At 44.1% G+C, this 18,853-nt stretch overlaps 1 protein-coding gene across 4 annotated transcripts in view; it reads right to left on the bottom strand.

The window, feature by feature from the left end:
- The window catches only part of DAAM2 (dishevelled associated activator of morphogenesis 2), a 252,754-nt gene that overhangs the window by 52,030 nt on the left and 181,871 nt on the right, over positions 1 to 18,853 (bottom strand). For all 4 annotated transcript variants that reach the window (XM_067564774.1, XM_067564777.1, XM_067564776.1 and 1 more), the window contains exons 7-14: positions 15,881 to 15,991; positions 15,098 to 15,201; positions 13,133 to 13,199; positions 12,446 to 12,563; positions 10,631 to 10,769; positions 9,094 to 9,152; positions 8,492 to 8,676; positions 6,977 to 7,291 (exon numbers count right to left, since the gene is read on the bottom strand). In XM_067564774.1, the coding sequence (XP_067420875.1) occupies positions 6,977 to 7,291; positions 8,492 to 8,676; positions 9,094 to 9,152; positions 10,631 to 10,769; positions 12,446 to 12,563; positions 13,133 to 13,199; positions 15,098 to 15,201; positions 15,881 to 15,991 (1,098 nt within the window). The remainder of the gene's footprint in view (positions 1 to 6,976; positions 7,292 to 8,491; positions 8,677 to 9,093; positions 9,153 to 10,630; positions 10,770 to 12,445; positions 12,564 to 13,132; positions 13,200 to 15,097; positions 15,202 to 15,880; positions 15,992 to 18,853) is intronic.

Raw genomic sequence — 18,853 nt, 5'->3', positions numbered from 1 at the left:
GTCATGCTACTGCCAATATCGCCGATTAAACTGGTATCTACACTACCTTTCCTCTTAATGTCCATTCTGCTCCCCACTGCTGTGTCCTTTCTTACTTCATTTTCCTCCCTCTCAATGCTAAAATCAGGCATGGAGATTACCTGGGCATCTCCCCCAATTCCCTAGTTTAAAGCTCTCTTAATCAGTTGTGCCAACCTCCATCCTAGAAGTGCATTTCCCTCCCTACTCAGGTGAAGTCCATCCCGAGAGAACAGTCCTCTGTCCATGAATGCCTCCCAGTAACCATACGTCCCAAAGCCTTCCTTATAGCACTACTGCCTGAGCCATCTGTTGATCATCAGAATCTTGTCACGCCTTTGTTGTCCTCCTGTAGGGACAGGCAGAATCCGACTGAAGATCATCTGAGCCTTGATTTCCTTAAGAGTCTTTCCCAGCCTGGCATAGTCTCCCTTGATTCATTCCAGTGAGAATCTACCCCCGTCTTGTGGGTGGTTTAGCATGAAATAGAAAGTCACCAACATGGGAGGTGAGTCAGATGGCCTCTCACAGCTACATGCTCTCTACTGGCACTGAAACAAGGAAGCTTTTGAAAGCCTTTGAGTTTTAAGGTTTGAGTTTTAAGGCTTCTATTTCCAGTATCAACCAGAAGCATCCAGACCAAGTTAGTTCTCATGCACTTTCCAGTCTGGTTTTATAGACCCTAAAGTTCCAGCCAAGCACCAAAACTTCTTGATGTTTCTCTGAGCTTCCAAACTTTTTTGGGTCATCCCATCACTAGTTGGGACAGAAGGCTGTACTGGTTCAGGGATGTGGAGTCTTTCAGGAAAAGCCCTACACTCCGACAAAGTGATAAGCCCTGAGAGAGGTCTGTTGTGTATAGTGAAAGTTTGGATGTGACCAAAACAACTGCTCAAACTCTGTTGATCTAGATACCAGGCTGGAAATCTATAGTGGGAGCAAGATTCCCTTATGACTGGAGGGATCATGGGAGGGAGGCAATTCTCAGTGGATTTCTGATCACTCTGGAAACAAGAATTACAAAGGGAACATATAAAGCAACTTTCCCAAGTCACCTCCTCCCCCAGAAAAAAAAAGCAAACAAAGGTACCCCTACTTCTTCAGATTTCAAAAGACATTCATTCTGAGACTCATATTGGATATGGACTTATCTAAGCTGGTTTGCCCATCTCTTGGTTGTATATTACATGAATCTATGAAGACACACCCAAGGCTGGGACAGGTCATGCACAAAAGAATTTTGACCCAGACAGCCCAGCTTAAGAGCTGAAAAAGTATACCAGGTAACAGTCGAGGAAAGCCCTTACACAGAGAGGTGGGGGCAGAACAGCCTTCAGTATGTGGTGCGCACACAGGGAGGGGCTGCCCCTTCCATTTTTGTGTTGAAGGCTAACCTTGAAAAGCTGCAGAGAGGGCTGCTAGACAATTTCTTCTGCTGTGCTCTTGCTGCTTGGTTATGGATTAACTGGCTGATAGTTTCTTGTCATCGGCCAGAAAGACTAAGCATTTTAAGAGAAACAGACTCACATAGTGTGGTTGCTATGATAAATGATTCCCTTAGACCCATAAAAATATTTATGGTCCCTAACTAGCAATTTGAAAATAAAATAAATTCTTTACCTTTTTTTTTTTTTTTTTTTTTTTTAATTGTTACAAGCCTGCCAAGCTCTGTGGTTTCTCTGATTTGCACAAGTCTTGGCCCACAATGAGAAACTAAAGTCAGGAACTACATTTCCCAGGGTACCCTAGTGATTAGCTAAGAAATGGTGGGAAGCAGTGGTGTAGTTTGAGAAATATGGGAGTAGTCAGGATGAGTTGCAATAAGGTGTTTTGCTCTACTGAGATGGGTTTTTGGTGCATTATATTTATAACCTTCCTGCAGTCACTTTATTTCCGTACTTGCATGTTTGAAGAAGCTGGATGCTCATAGAATTACGAAGATGACAAAACAAGGGGCTGCACTGGGCAGGCAGTCATACAGCCGTGTGGCTGCCAGCTGTTTCAGTCACCAAACTCCATCATGCATCAACATATCACAGCACGAGTGAGCCATGACTTCATTTTGGGAGGCCCTAAATACATTCAGGCCTCCCTAGCTGTCCTACAGTCAAGAGAAACCTATGAAAATTGTGAGTGTCCGGTGAATTTTAAGACAGGTGACCACTAGATGCATGCAAACTATTCACAACCAAAAGGTGAAACTGCTTGAAATTTGAATTTTTTCACATTTCATTGTGACCTCGAAAATGTGGTGACAAATGGATTTTTTCCCTCTTAGTAATGGATCCCTGTACCCATGTGAATAAATCTATTTTTGGCTCATTTTTAGAATAATGCAGCTTCAGATTGGGGGACATGGTATTGATTGACAACAGCTACTTTGTCCCATTTCATTTCAAAGCAAAATCTGTGAGGCAAAGAACCACCTGAGACAACAGTGAACATTTCCACACAGAGATGTTGCACAGCCCTATGTCAACCCTATAGCCCCATGTAGTTCTGTAAGAGGGCGGCCACCTCCAGAGTACCCTCACATGGCCTGGGGTGGCCCTGCAGCATCCCTGCCTCATTTGCCCATTCTCAGCCTGCTTCAGCAGCTGCCACGGCTTGTTGTAATTTGCTGCAGTGGCTTGGTCCTCTGGCTAACAACCTTAACACAAGTTCACCCTTCCAGGGACATAAGAGTTCCTTTGTCCAAGCTTAAAACCATACAAAATACAGTCTTTGCTCCTGTCCCAAACTAAATCCATGGTCGCCTTCCCAAGAGGTCTGTCTTCTCTCCTCTAATTCTTCTACCCACGCTCTCAGCTAGGCTTTCAGCCCTTCCCCAGTCCCTTTCCATCTTTTCCCTCAGCCCCTCCTGGGCTTGTCTGAGTGGCTTCCTGCTCTTTCCTGAATAGTGTTTCACCCCCAAATGCCTGCTCACCTAGAGTCTTCCACAGGCCTTTGCCTGCCTTGAACTCTCCTCCGGCCCTCACAACCTTTCTGCAGCCACCCACTGCCAACACTTCCCAGGCCACGCAGCTAGGTCAGGTTGGGTTACAGGATTCACTGGTCACATGATCATTTTCCCCATCTGGGGAGGAAAGCTGGCTGTGTCAAGTGGGATTGAGACCCATTTCCCTTGAAAGGGCCTCCCGTGACAGGCTCCCATCACTGTGGAGCCATTTGGGGATCATTCTATTTGCCACGACACTCGTGCTGATTTAAGGAGCTGTCTACTGAAGAAAGTCTCAGAACCATTTGTGCCACTTTCTGGAGGAAGGGAGACTCTCCACTGATTTCAATGGCAACTTACGAGCAATATTCCCCTGGGACAGAAATTACAGCGTCTCCATCAAAGCAGGAGACTCCAGGGTTCTCTCCTGTGAATAGTTGTGTAAAGCTACTCATTTTTTCCATGAATATTAATGATCTGTTGTGAACTGCATTTCTGCCATTTTCCATCAGTCGCTACAAATTTTCACAGAGAAATCCCACCACATTGTCACAAGTGGAAATTTGTCATTTTCACAGAAGAAACACTTTCAGGATTTTGTGGGAAAATTTGACCTCACGTGAACAATTTTTTTTTTATTTTTTGATAATGTGATTTTTTTTCACTCTATGAAAAATTATTTGCATGGCTGTTCACACAAGAGAGGTTGTTGTATATGAAGAACAAAAGCCTTCCTGATGAGACAGATTTTGGCTCCCGTTGGGTATGGCTAAAAAGAGACTCCCTTTTAGCTCACGTGGTAGAGCCACTACCAGCAGTTAGAGGACTCCTAATTGGACAAGTCAGCTTGATAGTATCTGCCAACAAGAACAACAGACATAGGCAGGTAAACTAGTTACTCTGGTAGCTCCAAGTTAATCTACTAATACTTCTTACAAAGAGAGAGAGACAAAGACAGTTCAAGTCCACGTCTGGGTATTTAGATCTGGTTCATATTTTGAACTAATAGCAAATATCCATCCCAGCATGCCATGGGCCATGTGTAAAACCCAGGATGAAATCATCTGGTGGAGGAGAGAGCAACCCCCAGTTTTGGTCTAGTAACCAAGAAGGAAATCTTCCCAGGACTTCACAATGGCTACACTGCAATGCTTAGTGTCTCTTCCCCCATCCCTTTTAAAAGCAGTAGCTTTCAACAAACAGCATTGTAGTACTGGCATGGCACTGCAGTGTGGAAGGCATTAACCAGAACACAGTCTATGGCATCAAAGTGTCTGACACCACTCATCAATTCAGAACAACGCTAATAGCAGTTGTGTGTCTTAGGATAAATTAATGAGTCATTGTTAATGGGCTCATGTAGTTTCTTCAAAGCATGAATGTCTTCCAGCTGAGCTCTGGTTGAGTTCCCTTTCCCGTAGTGCCCCCGAGAATTGTGGGATGTGATTTATTACTGTCAAGTGCTTAGACAACAAGAGCTAGAAAACAGCCAAGCCTTCTCATAACACACAATAGATTGGCTTGGGAAGGAAAGGGCCAATCTTAATGCTGGTGAATGGCACTGGATTAGCTGCCCTGGTTATCACTCTCCTCTGTTTAGCCAGATAAGAGGTACAGCACAGACCATGCAAGTTTCCGCCTCATGAACACACAGTGCCCCGAGACACTGTGGGCCTCTCAGCACCCACAATAAGGGTACAAGGGGATTTTACTATCCATAGCCAATTTAGCACTTGGTCTCTCTGCTGAGCCCAGCAGCTCATAAAAACAAAGGAATAAAAACAATCTTTGTGGTAAATTCACATTTCTCAAGACATTTTCAGGGGCGGTCACCTATGAATTCCCCCCATTTCCTTTCACTCCACCCCCCTCAAAGGTGCAGAGAGCACAAACTGCTCCTTCTGGAGCCTGTCAACGCTGCTCCATTTTATCCAGAATTAGGAGCCCTGCTGGCCTAGGTACGAAGCCCCAACCCTTGACCTGATTCACCTCAAAACATGCTGTGGTCCTTTCATCAGCTCTTGGGGGAAGAAGGAAGGTTTTGTAGTTAAGGCAGAGGCTGGAAATCAAGAAATCTGGATTTTATCCTCATTACTGCCACAGATGCCACATGTGACCTTGTGCAAGTCACTTAAATTTTTCTTCTACCTTTTGCTTGTCTTGCCTATTTAGATCATATGGGTGGGGACTGTCTCCACGTGTATGTACAGTACCTAACATAATGGGTCCCTGACCTTGACTGGGGAATCTAGAGATACTGTGGTGCAAATAATAATAAACCAGTTCTACGTCTCAGCTTCCCCATTTGTAAAATAGAGCTATCACTTCCTACATGGTGGAATGGTTGAGAGACTTAATTAATTAGCATTTGTGGGGTGCTTAGAGACTGCAGGGATGAGCACCGCAGAAATGCCAATAAGTAAATAATACGAAAGATGACCTCATTAAACCAGCCTTCGTCTGGCTTGACACGGAGTTCTGAGGGTAGGATTAAAACCCATGAGTTACTCCACACACACGAGCAGAGAGGTAATGCCCAGCAGCGGCTTGGGCACCTACCAGGTCTGAGGGACGTGGCTCAAACTGGTTCCTCCCCCTTTGCAGTGAGTAAGGTCAACTGATGCTGTGACAACAGTGCCTCAAACAATCATGCCAGCTACCCCTTACTGACAGCACCACAATCTCTGGGATCTATAGAGAGCTCACTAAGGAAAAATACTAACACTGACCGATGCTCCCATAGGAATATCCTGCCCCCTCCACAAACCGTTCCACATTCCCTAAAATAGCACCTTTTACCCACCTCACTGCCCAGGCCTTCAATTTTATTAGCACAGCTGCCTCCACTCCTAACTGGAGGGCAGGATAAGCCTGTGGTTACTGTGCACTAAACAGAAACACCTGTGCCTCTTGCTTTTTTAAAGTATATGTATTGTTATTATTTCTTTTCTTCAGAGCACTAAGTCCCATGTTCTGAAAAGGAAAATAAATCCCCACTCTTACATTCTCTCCCACACCCCCACATGGCCCTGACAGACAAGCACAGACGGTGCAGCAAATATTTCACTTCGTTTTATTTTAAAGAAAAGGAGAGAGAGTGAATTCTTGTGGCATTCCAGAGGTCCCCAGACACTCATTCCGAATGCCTGAGTTGGGCCCCGGGTGAGTTTCAGTCTAAAAAAGAACGTGGGTTTCTAGGCAGCTATCCAAATTCAACACAGACACTTTTTTTTATCTGTGGAAAAAAACACCCAAAAGAGAAGAGGAGAAAAAAAAATTCAGCAGGAGGGGGAAAAGCAGAGGGGTGGGAGTGGCTGTAGGGGTGGCAGAAAAGGAGTGAGCTGTGCAATGGTCAATTTGAATTGTTCTCCATTTCTCACTGCAGCGTCACTTAGGAATTCTCCTAGAGGGAGAGTAATGGCAAGAGGCAGAGTCTGACCACCAGAAGGGCAGCCTTGGGGCCACGTTTGGCCATGACGACATAAGTGATGACAGCAATGGGCCACTGTCCCCTCCGAGAGGCTGCCCCTGACAGGGTAATGGAGGCTAATACAGAAGTCAGCTCTGCAATGTCTGCACTGGGCTCTGCACACAACATGTTAGCTGGCCATACAAAATGGATGCTCATGTTACCCGATGGGAGTCTGCAGGAACCGGCTAGCTCTCTGCTTTAGCCATGGGGACACCTGGTTCTGGTTTATGTCAGAAGATCCCCTGTGGATACACCTGGATCAGATGCAGGAAAGTCTAGGCTATGCCTTGGTCATGATAATGCAGTCCATTGAGATGAGGTTCATAGGGCCTGCTGGGAATATGCATGGTTAAGAGCCACAGGGCTCTTTCGCTGTGAAATGTTGCGGAACCGAATACAACGCCTCCCGCAGGACAGCGACCTTGATCTGAACAGACACACTAAGACATCAGCTTCTGGCACCCTAAACATCTCCCCAATGGCACTGGCCAACCTGGGTAATGTCTGACTAGGACCGATGGGGTACGGAGGGCACTGCCATGTCTTACCTCGTTCAGTTTGGCCCAGTTGAAGGATTTCAGTGGGTGGGAAGGCTGTGGGACAGATTTCTTCCTCAGGCTGGTCCCGCTGTTGCTGAAGGTCGTTGTGGGAGGGGGCATCATCCCCATGCTGAAGAAGGGAGGGGCCCCAGGTGGGGGAGGGGGCCCTCCTGGTGGAGGTGGCGGAGCTGGAGGGGGACAGCTGGAGAATGGGAGTGGGGGTGGCAGCGGGGGCAAAGACTCCAACATCAGAGAGGAGGGCAAAGCTAATGGGCCACCAGGAGGGGGTGGGAGAGGGGCTGGGAAGGAAATGCCACCTCCTTGCTGGAAAACAAAAGAATAAGCAGAGGCTGTTTAAATGGACAATAACTCTGTGTTGCCAACTGATGTGATTTTCTCTCACAGTATTTGGTGTTTTTCTTAAAGCCACAGACTGCAGAGTTTTGTGATAATGAGAGAATCTCAGCTTTCATTTGAAAGAAAAAAAATACGTTTCTAGCCCTCGTGGTTGCGGAGAAGAGCTTGAAAACGTGACCCTTAAAACACAGAGAGCCAAGTAAAAGGCAGCAATACGTCATTTTTTTCTTTTAACCTAAGGATTTTTGGAGGCTGATGCATGATTTTTGAACCGTGGGGTTCGAAATACTGAATACATGCCAACTAACCGCACTAGCACCAAGACAGGGGGGAAGCCCCTATCCAGAGTGACCAGCTTCTAAGGGCTGCATTTGGGTTCGTGGAGGCCGAGGCATGCTGGGAGTGGGGAAGGCACTGCACCAGGCAGCTGCTGGAAAAGTGCAGAAGCAGCCGCAGTCCCTCCAGAGGCATCACAAGGAGCATGGTCACCTTCTAACATTTCCTATACCCATATAACTGGTGAAGTTGGCATTCCTCCAGCCGTTTTTGAGGGGGAGGGGCAAACTCTCTCTCCATTTGGGATTTTCAACACAAATTATGGCTGTCTGCTGCACTGTGGGAAGCAGCACATACTCCTCGGCTTTTTATGTATGGTTAAATGAGACGGCGAGTACAAAGAGAATGGGACAGACTATCTATAGACATGTGGGCACTGACCCCTGTATATCTTACCAGGGCACATACTCTGGTCCCTAAAGCAAGCCTATGCAGCCTTTACAGGTGTGTCTATGCTGCAATCAGAGGTGTGATTGCAACATGAGCTGACTATCTGTGCCAGCTTTAATTAAGCTAGGACAGCTAAAAATAGCTGTAAAGATGCAGCAGCAGGGGCTTCAGCCCAGGCCAGCAATGCAAATATGCACCCAGTCCCTGGTGTGCTTGAACCACCTATGCTAAACCCAGGCTGCCACATCTTCTTTGCTATTTTTAGCCATGCTAGCATGGGTATAGCTAGCACAGGAATGTCTACCCATGCTGCAGTCACATACTACTGATAGCAGTACGGACATACCCTAAGCCTCCACCTTTGGGGGGGGACACAATTCCCCCTTATCTTGCCTTTGCTCATTTGTTTAAAGGATGAGAGGAAAAGTCCCAATCTCATACCGAGAACTCATTGAATTGAGCTACCAGGTCAGTCATCTGGTCCCTGGTCTGGCGCAGTTCCAAGGATTCTTTCTGAAGCTTGTCCTTCATCTTGTTCAATGTCTTCATCATTTCATCTTTCTCTTGGGTCTTTATCTCACATTCTCTTTCCTTCTTTTCCAGTCTGCTCAACAGCTCTGCATGTTCTACAGAGAGCAGGGCAGAAAGAATGAGGAAGCATGACTGATTAAGTAAAACCCATGAAAGCTCTCTAAAAAGATATGAGCTAGATTGAGATAAATAATGTAAACTGGTTGAGGGTTATAATGGGATGAAACTGGGGAAACAAATCTGTAAACTGATTTTCAGGAGCTATTGTTTAACAGAGACTTATCTGGCTGTGGAATAATCGCCCATGAAAATTTGTGGAAAGCCCATCACTTGAGTCATTTAAAAGTAGACTAGAGAAGGCATTGGGAAATATACTGCTAGGACCAAACAAGCATTGTTCCATGGGGATATGTACTGGAAGCTCAAACAGGTCATCTTCATCTCTCCTGTATACCATTGTGTCATTAAATCAGGTCATCTCCCTCAGTTCTTCAAACAGAGAGACCACGTACCTTTTCTGAATTTCTCTGCCTGGTCCCTCCACTGTTTCACTTCATTCTCATTCACCAGCCTGAAAGATGAAACCAGATCATTCATGGTCAACTCTGAACCATCCAGCCCGGCAACTAGCCCAAAGTACAATGATTGGAAAAGACAATATCCATACTGGATCAGACAAGTGGTCTATCTAATTCAGTATCCTGCTTCCCACAGTAGCCAATACTTGATGCTACAGATGATGATGTAATTGGCCTTTAATGTACCTGCATTGTTGTTTAATGCTATACATGAGGGGTGGGAAATCCTTCCTGGCCCCTTTTGTGGTCAGTCAATGTCTCTGCAGTATGAAATCTATTTACTTTTATCAGAGTCTTCATAACTAAAATTATTACTGCCGCTGGTCACAAATTATCCCAACCCTTTTTCAACTGTCGGGTGCCGTTTTTCTATTCCACTTTTGCAGCTGCATTTTTGTCTCTTGTGGGGGAGACAGAGGGAAGCTGGCTATATTTTGGATAATGTATCATTTGCCAGACAATGCAAACATCTCCAACTGATATGGCCATTTTCCACTAGTGAAAGAAAATATTCCAGAGAAGGAGTGATTAAATACACAACAGAAAGAGCAGCCATGAAACAAGTAATGGGGGAATCTACAATGAGGTCCCATTGGGACAGAGAGAAGGAAGTCAACTACAATGCATTTTTCAAAACAACTAATGAGAAATTAGCTTTGGCTCACATCCCTAAGAGAAGGTATTGTATAATTTTAATACAAAAGAATTTAGTTCTATATAGGGCTTTATACGTGAATTATCACAAAGCACTTTATACTATCTAGACCAGAGGTTTTCCACCAATGGCCTGTGGGCCATGAGTGGTCCACACAGATCATCCTGGTGTGCTGCAGAATCAGGCAGTTTGGTATTGGAAGATACAATGCTATACAAGGAATGGGGGTACAGGAAGAGTTGAAGGGAGAGACGGTTTGTGTGCCCACCTCTTTCACATGAAGCAGCTGACAGAATGAAATAACTGGAGAACCACTGGCCAAAACTGCGTGTGGGTGAGGGAGAGAGCAGATATTTTATGGCCAGGGAAAAGTTATTTATGCTATTTGGCTGCTGATTTATTTTATGTTGTTATTTGAAATCTTTCTGAATTAACCCAAAGCCATGGATAAAAGAGATCTAAGTAGAGCTGGTAGAGTTTCAGAAAATTTCAATGCAACTTTCATCAACACTGTGGGGAAAAAAAAAAAGGAAACAATTTTGTTAACATTTCATGACTTTTCTTCCTTGGTTTTCCATTAGCTTTATAGCTAACAGAGCTCAAAGAACAGAAGAAAGTAAAACATATGCTGGAAAACAAGGAACCGACAATTGCCTTCAAAACTATAGCTTAAACTAGAAAGCTTACAACAGATTACAATAAAATATAACCTAGATGTAAGCTCTTCAGTGCAGGGACTTAGTATTTTGTTTAAGTGTCATTTACACCTAAAGTGCTGGATAACAGAATTCAGTAAAAATAATTAACACAGTTTACATCTTAATGATGTTCTTGACATTGAAGTTGTCCAACGGAGCTATATCTGGATCATCTCCTCTCTCATCCTGAAGAATGATTTGTTGTAGTATCCTGTCTAACAGCTGCCACTGCTGGAAATTTCCCCCATTCCGCTTATCTGCAGGGAGAAATACCAATGTACAAGGGTTATCATTAGCATCTAAAAGTGCTTAGAATCCCTGTATTCCGCAGATAACAGGCCAACATTCCTCACTTTCCTTTTACCCATCTTAAAAAACGGTTGGGGTTTGAAATGTCCCATTACTGTTAAATTATAGAACATAGGTCCTGATTCTGCACCGTCATTTACAGGCAGGCAACAAGGGTGTAAAATCCTATCAAATCAGAATAGCGTGAAAAGTGCATGCACCACCATGAGTCTAACTTGCACACTCAAATTCCATGATTCCTACTGTAGATCAGGTAAGTGTGTGCAGAAATGTACCTACAGAGGTGCCTCCATAGGTCAGAGTTATGACGTTGGTACTTGCTGGGGCCTGGCTTTGGAGGTGGGGGGGGGAGGCGAGTACCTAGATACCACAGTGACCAGGCGTTTTACAAAGACTTATATTCACCATTTGCATGCTCAGCTATCTAATTCGATTCAATAAAACTTTATGGATATAGCAAGCTATAAAAAAGCTACCAATGTGTTTAAAAAAAAAAAAGGAGAGAGAGAGACTGACCCCTCTGGTACATGTTGGAGGGGCCAAGATCCTTTTAGGACAGGAAGATGCAGAGTGCACACTGCGCACACAACAGCAGGAAAAGCACTGCAGATTAGCCGAATGGATTTAAAAGTCTGGCCCTTCAAAAGCTGTTTTCATTAAATACTTCCAGACTGCTGAACTGTACCTCTAAACTGACAACATTCCTATCAAGTTTAGCCCTCCTCTGGGCTCTCACTCAGCCCCCAAAGCACATGGGCAGTCTTGTATCACATTAAAGAATTTACTATGTCATATGAATGCTTTGTGGATGCATGCACTTATATCCAGCACATTCCCCATAATGCAGTGTGTGTAGCCTCTTGGAAAGACACATCAGGATGGTTACCCCCAATTCCCCTGCTAATCTCCTCAGTCTCATTGCTCAAGAGAGGGTGATATTTACTAAAACCACTCCCCAAGACTCCACAGGCCCTCTTTCTTAAAAGGACCAGGTTAAACAGGTGTGTAATGATCCTGCTAAAGGCCCTTTCTTGGCCACTATCCTTTGGAAGCAATAATTACAAATTTGATTATTTAACCAAATAAAACTTTTATAACCCAATTCATATCATACACTTCAAAAAGAAAATGCTGATTTGGTTTCCAGTTGGGGTCCGAGAGCCCCTTTACAGTTCCCAAAGACATGCTTACTGGGGGATTTCCCATTCATGGAGAACAAAGCTTCTATTTCATTTTTTTTTTAATTCCTTATTGCACTGTGTTAAAATTCAAAATGGCCCCAATCCTGGGAGTTCCCAGACGTAGAGCACAAGAGTTCCGTCCTTCTTCTTTGAAGCTTCCAATTTAAACCTCCAAAAGCTCAGTTTGCGACTAGCTGGGAGGCCCCCAAGCTGCTTAATTTTGTTTGCGAATGCAGAGAGGTAAAGATGCCACTTGTTGGCTTACAACCTTCCAACATCCACAGGACGGGGTCAATGTCAAATCCCAGCTTCTTCACACACATCAATGTCTGAACAAACCTCTATTGTATCAGAGAGAGAGCGTTCCCTCTTGTGATCTGTCTCCCTCATCTTATATCAAGGCTCTCTATCCCCTCTGCCCCAGGAAGCAATGATGTACTCACAAGGCATCTGCAAGCAATGCTGAAGGACTGATAGCAAATAGGGATAGGCGTCCGTGTGCTTCAATCTCTTCTTGATCATCTCAAACATCTGAGAGGCGCTTTTTGTATCAATGTGAATCTGGAGCAAGGAAAGCAGAGAAATAACTTGTGAAGGAGGAAGAGAAACATACAAAGTGGAAGACGGAACCAAGAGTGAAAAGTCTTTAACAAGAGAGATGAGCAGACCTCAAAAGATAGGAATCCCCTTGTGATGACCCAATAGAGGGATTTCAGTGAAAAAAAGGGTTGGTACATAGGGAATCAGGTGGGCCTTTGGGATCAGCACTGACACACCTAGTTGCAGTGGCAGTAAGGAAAGGATAGGAGGCTGGAAAGTTGGGATCATGCACCTCTGATCTTGCTCCAGCTACTCTTTCCTTCCTTACAATGTGTGTGCCCCTCGCCCACCTGTCCCTTCTAAATTGCCACCATCTCCCTTGTGACATATCAGTGTTTAATGTTTTCATTGTTCACATGCACGATCCCTATTCTGTACAAGAGAAACAGCAAAGAAAGAATATCCATCATCCCTTCAGCAGCCAAGACTGTTCCTTGGTGACAGCTTGGGAAAGTTGCAGGCTTTTGCATTCAGCAGCCAAAGCAGATATTCAGTCTCTGGCAACTCCAGCTCCCAGAGAGGCAACTCACCACATCAAACCGCTTGGCAAGTTCCAGATCATCCTCATTTCTCACCATCTCAAAGAAATCTAAGTGCCTAGGAAAGAGAAAAACAAATCCAACCAATGCTCAGGGCACAACTCTCACTTGAACCGAAGTCATAGCAGGGGACAAGGGGAACTCCATTTTCTGATAGAGGGCTGCAATAATGGCAAGGTTGATGGGATTGTCTTGACACCTTGGCATATTTATGCCATAAAGCTCAGAGCACAGGGCATTCCATGGGGTTTAATGACAAGATGGGAGGTGTGGATGGCCTGAGGTTCAACTAGTCTTTCATCCCTATTTAAGTCCCTATGTCAAGGTGATTGCTGCTTTTATAGCCTAAAAATGAAAATAAAATAGGCATATGGCATGCTATATCATGACTGACACAACATCACTCACTGCATAGAGAGAAAATCCAGATGCCCTGCTTGTTAGCCAGACTGCTGGAATAATCTCATTCTGTTCATGACATGTAGCCCAGAGAATTTCAAGTATTCCTTTAAACACAAGACATTTTGTCATGGCACTTGGGGACTTCTTTAAACTGCTATAGCCCTCAGGGCTCCATGCTCTCTTTGTCTAACCTTGCTCCATTGGAACTTGGGAGAGTCAATGGCCTCGCTAACTTCCTGTTGAACGTCCGTGCTTGCTGGATAAAGAATCATCACTAGTCTTATGAGCCAGATTCTCATCTCCTATACAATAGTGTCAATCCAGAGTAACACCGTTGACTTCAGCCATTTGGCCAGCTTTCGACCAGCATAACAGAGCACAATCTGTCCCAGTGGTGCTAATACAATGGGGTATGTGTGTAAAAGGAGAAGCCCAGCAACATACTTCCATATTCTGAGTCAAAGAGTTGAGGCTCCTTTGCTATCCTTGATGAGAGGCAGTTGGCGTTAATCCAGTATTTATCTGAAATGTCAGGCTGCGGCATGTCATGGTTTGATCCTTGGGTAGAAATCTCATTCACAGCATTTCCAGCCATACTGTGGTTTGAAGAAAACTCCAGTTTTGATGGGACAGCCTGTCTCTTGCAAACTAGATATAAAATTTAGGAGCCTGATTTGTGTGTCTTTCAATCCATGTAATTCCAGTAGGAACTGTTGTCACTCTCCAATCCACTTGGTACCACCAGACTAGCCCTGTCCTGCAGAAAGTGGTTTGAACTAGGGTAACAGGAAGGTAGCAGCACCGCAGTGGGGGCATTCCCTTTCCATGGAACATCGGTGGACCACAGGAGAGAGTTTGCCCCACTATGACCTGCTCCATTAACCCACACTCCCATACATCTGAAGGCTTGTGTTCTGCATGGCCTCACTTTATAATCTGATAAGTTTCTATAGGCTCCTCTCTATTCTGTACAGGATATTCAAGCTCCTCAGGCACCTCGGTCAAGTCACCTAATTTGGTTGTTTTAAGGAGTTTATTTTGGCTTGTAGATTTCTGAAGAGTCTAATTTAAGCTGCTTTAGTCAACGCAGCGAGCTACAGAGTGTGAGGTAAACATAATTTAAGTCTCCAAAGCAGAAATGCCACACGGAGACTCTATTTAATATCTTAACTTTTAAAATAGGACTCCAAGAGGCAGAACGTTGGCCCTGGCACTAGATGTTGATTTGATGTATCCATTGAATTCTGGTTCTGTCTCTTTGCTATCAGGATTGTGGGGTGCTGATGTGGTTTTTTTGGTTTGTTTTTACACAGTGGCAAAAAATAATTTTTTTTGATTCTGGTGATCATCAGTATCTTAGAAGCACATAATTCTGGAACTCCTTTTCCAAAAATGTTCATGTTGCCTCCATAATCAATCTACCAATTCTGAGGATGCTATTCCTTTTTTGTGGCTTGTAGGGAGAGGGCCAACAGCAAGCTTAAAATGGAAAATTTCTGGAATAGTTACCATTGCTCCATAATTCAGTAACTAGCCTCAAAAAACATGACTCACCTGTCTAATGTCGCATTTTCATGTCCTCTTAGCTTGTCAATAACAGGTTGAATTCCCAACATTAGAAACTCGTATCGTAGGTGTAATCGGAATTCCAAATTGTCCTTAAAGAAGGGGGGGAAAAAAACAAATCTCAGACTCAAAAAGATTTTGAACAGATTCACTTAAAGGTAAATTCTCACTTTGAATATCACCTCTCCTGCTTTTCAAAGTTTACTCAATTTGTCTCAACAATCCTGCCCCTTTCACCAAAAAGCAAGTCCAAACTAGACCTTCTGTCACTGTGTCATTATAGGGCAACAGCGTGTCCCACAGTTCCCCCTTCAAAACCACAGTCCTCATATAACTGCCATCAGCTCCAGGTATCATTCTGGAAAGGGAGCACTTACAGACCTAACAATGTTCTGCAAATTGCTCAGCAGAGGACAAAGGAAGAGCAAAGCAACCAGTACATGCTCTATGAGCTAATGGCGGGTCACTTCCAAGTCATGAGTGAAAAGAATATTGGAGGCTTCATTCAAGTTCCCGTCTATGCACCTCACAAAACCACCACACATACTGGCATATTTGTGAGTCTCTGCTCAGGAGGGGCTTCAAGGGGGAGTTGCAAGCAAAGAGTGAGGAAGATGTTGTAAGGTAGGATTGATACTACTAGTCGAGCACCTTTTCCAAGAACTAAATAATACTATAAGATTTGTGCTTTGGTTTAATAACCGTTTCCAAAGTAAACAATTCAGTAGCAACAGCTCTGTTGTAGATGGAATTTCCAGAGCAGTGACTCACCTCACCCGCACCAGCATTCAGAACAGCATTGATAAAGGACATGATGGCTGTTTTGAGATTCACTTCATCCCGATATCGCCCCATGCTTCGATCTAGCTCATTCAGCAATGTCTGAAATACAAAGGGTGAGGTGAGAGATACCAATAAAATCCATTGTTTTCCACTACACAGCTCCCACATTGCATGCCGCCTATTCACAGGATCTATACACAGTCTGCCTTTGACGTGTCACATTTCTTCTTAAAGTGTAAGTGCTTCAGGGCAGGAGTCACATCTATCTGCCCACATTCATAACAATTTGGGGCACTCAGTGAAAAATAATTAATTATAAAATGTCCACCTGATCTTGATGGACAATCCCTCCTTAGTGCTTTGGAGGAGAGCAAATCTCCCCTTTCCCATTCAAGTCCCTGTCGGTATGATCTTCTATGGGAGCAGTAAGAGACCCTTCCCCACCCTAGATCTGCCAGTCAGTTTAACTTTGTACATGCAAGACAGAATCTCCATGGTTAACGCATCTTGGCCCATTTATACCAGTGGCATCCAAGTAATTTTTCATTCTTTTCTTGAATCCTAGCACAGAGGATTCAGCCAGTGCCTCATGGGATAGAGAATCCCAAGCATTAAATACCCCTGGGGAAGAAGAACCTCCTGAAGTGTATTACTGCACCTAGACCTAGAAGGGTTTTTAGTTTCCACTTGTTCCCTTGGTTCTGTTTAGCGGACATAAGGCAGATTTTTGCCCAAGTCTTCATAAGTTTCTTTTACATATATGGACACAATAGGAAGATCCTCTGTGGTCTACTCAGTTCCAAACTCTTTAGAGCTTAGAAGTGAGCTGCAGAGCTCAGATGGAAGTGGGGTTAAACCCAGATTTCCATGCTGGTGCCCCCCGAACTAAACAAGCTACTGAAGCATTTGGCACTGAAATATCTTTGAGCTAACCTTTATTAAATCTTCCTGGTTCATTGGCGATAACCCAGAGCACATCACTGTTAGTCATAACTACCATGGCAGCCAATATGTGTGATATTACAGAATGATGCATTCTGGGATATTACCAGTGGGTTTGGAAGCACCAAGAGATGTTATTGTGGGGCAAGGAAGAATTAAAAACAAAAACAAAATAGTTAACATGTTTTGGTGCCAAATGCCCCTTGCAGCCTAGTTAGGCTTAACTCCGTTTGAATTCATGCTGTAGAGTTCACTTTAAAAACTGATTAAAGTCATAACAGTGACTCTGTGGAAAAGACATTGTGACCTGTCTCCTCTCTCTCTGACTCCAGGGCAAATCTGCGCACTTTGTAAATCCAAAAATGATTGTCTTAACTGTCAAAGCTGCAAATTCCCATGGAAGATAACTAACTCATGAAGCTTCTGCCTCTCACATCACCAACACTAACCAAATCCTTGCAATTGGAATTCAGCTGACAATTGTGCTGCTCATGGACTAGGGAGAATACAATCCTGCTCACTCTTCCAAAGGTATTCTGGCTGTACAGGGAGAATGGGACTAAAACATTCTCATGTAATACATTCAGCAGATATGGCTAAAATATACACACAGAACAGAGATGTTGAGTAAGGAAGTTCACTTTTTACATAATGGTTTTTGTGACCCTGGCTACTGAAAGCTTTTCATTCATAGCCAAGTCCCTCCATGCCTGTGATAAGTTTAATAGGCCTCATCTGGCCACCTCCAGAACAGCACGTCCCCACAGAGACAAGGCATCACAAAATCCACTCTTTGTACAATGGTCTAAATCCCTTTTCTTGTTTATTATATTTTCTGATCCATCCTAGGATCCACTGGCAGCTTTTGCTGTAACTGAACACAGCATATCTATCTCCATTTTATTACATGCTTTATTGCATGCTAAGCCCCTTCTACAACCAGCAACTTCTCTACAGCTCAGTAGGCAGCTCCGAGTAAGTCTGAGCTTTGTCTTCTATGCCAGCTGCAAGTGCCTCTGCTCCAGGCATTGGATCATCCACCAATGCCAATGTCTTCCCATTGCTCAAGAGGACACCCAACAACCCCCACCCCTGCTCCCTATTTCCCATAAATGGGCACAAGGCTTCAAAGACCCCCAACAAAATCAATCTTCCTGAGTTGGCAAAAAAGCAGAGGAGAAACAGCAGAGAGAATTTAATTCTGTTACTTCAGATTTTGTGCCAAGAGTTTGAAATTGAAATCCAAAGTCTTAGGTCTCTTTGGAATGACGTGGGCAGGGCTTCCCCAGCCATTAAAGCAGCAGCTCCAAAAGTAAGATTTTTTTTTTTTATTTTCCCCCAAACTTTGCACAAACCTGACCTCAGAGTCAGAATTCCCTTTGTTCAAAGTCAATAAACGTCAGTTATTTGGCGAAGACATCACTGAGCTGGAGCAGATGTATGTTCATCCATGTCTACAATATATTTCTGTGGTTTGGTGAGGACGTGTGTATGAGAGACAAACTGAATGTTAAGATTTATAAAGTATCATTCCAGACCCACTATCCAGTCAACTCAAAGGACATCTGCTAACGTTTTTTGTCCCTTTCCTGTGAAGGAACTGGGAATAGGACGTGCAAAGCAGTCAGGACAGGGCAGAGCAGACTGCAAGGCAACAGCAACAAAAAGGCTCACAGAGCGAGGTGAGCAGCACCGAATCCTCCGCCATCACTTCAGTCTAGAAGGGCTGCCTGACTGTAAGGCCAGGCAGCCCTTAAGGAATCAGAGTCTCTACCCCACATGACATGGCAGTTCTCGAATACCCCTAACCTCCTGGATGGCTGATGTTCAAGTGTTGACTTGAACATTTCCTGTGAAGATTTCACCACGCCTCTGTGTCCTAACTGATCTTATAGTTATAAAAGTTCTTATTATTTAAGCAAATCTTGCTCACTTAATCTTATTATTCCTCATCTCTGATATTGAATAAGGTTCCATTCAGTGAGCAGCAAATCTCAAAGCAGTTTGGATAAGCCCCGA

This window comes from Emydura macquarii, unplaced genomic scaffold, assembly GCF_026122565.2.
Source record: "Emydura macquarii macquarii isolate MOO-44397 ecotype Brisbane River unplaced genomic scaffold, CSIRO-AGI_Emac_v2 contig_2676, whole genome shotgun sequence".
Lineage (NCBI taxonomy): Eukaryota > Metazoa > Chordata > Testudines > Chelidae > Emydura > Emydura macquarii.
Note: the sequence above shows the minus strand (reverse complement) of the source record. Positions and strands in the feature narration are given on the sequence as shown.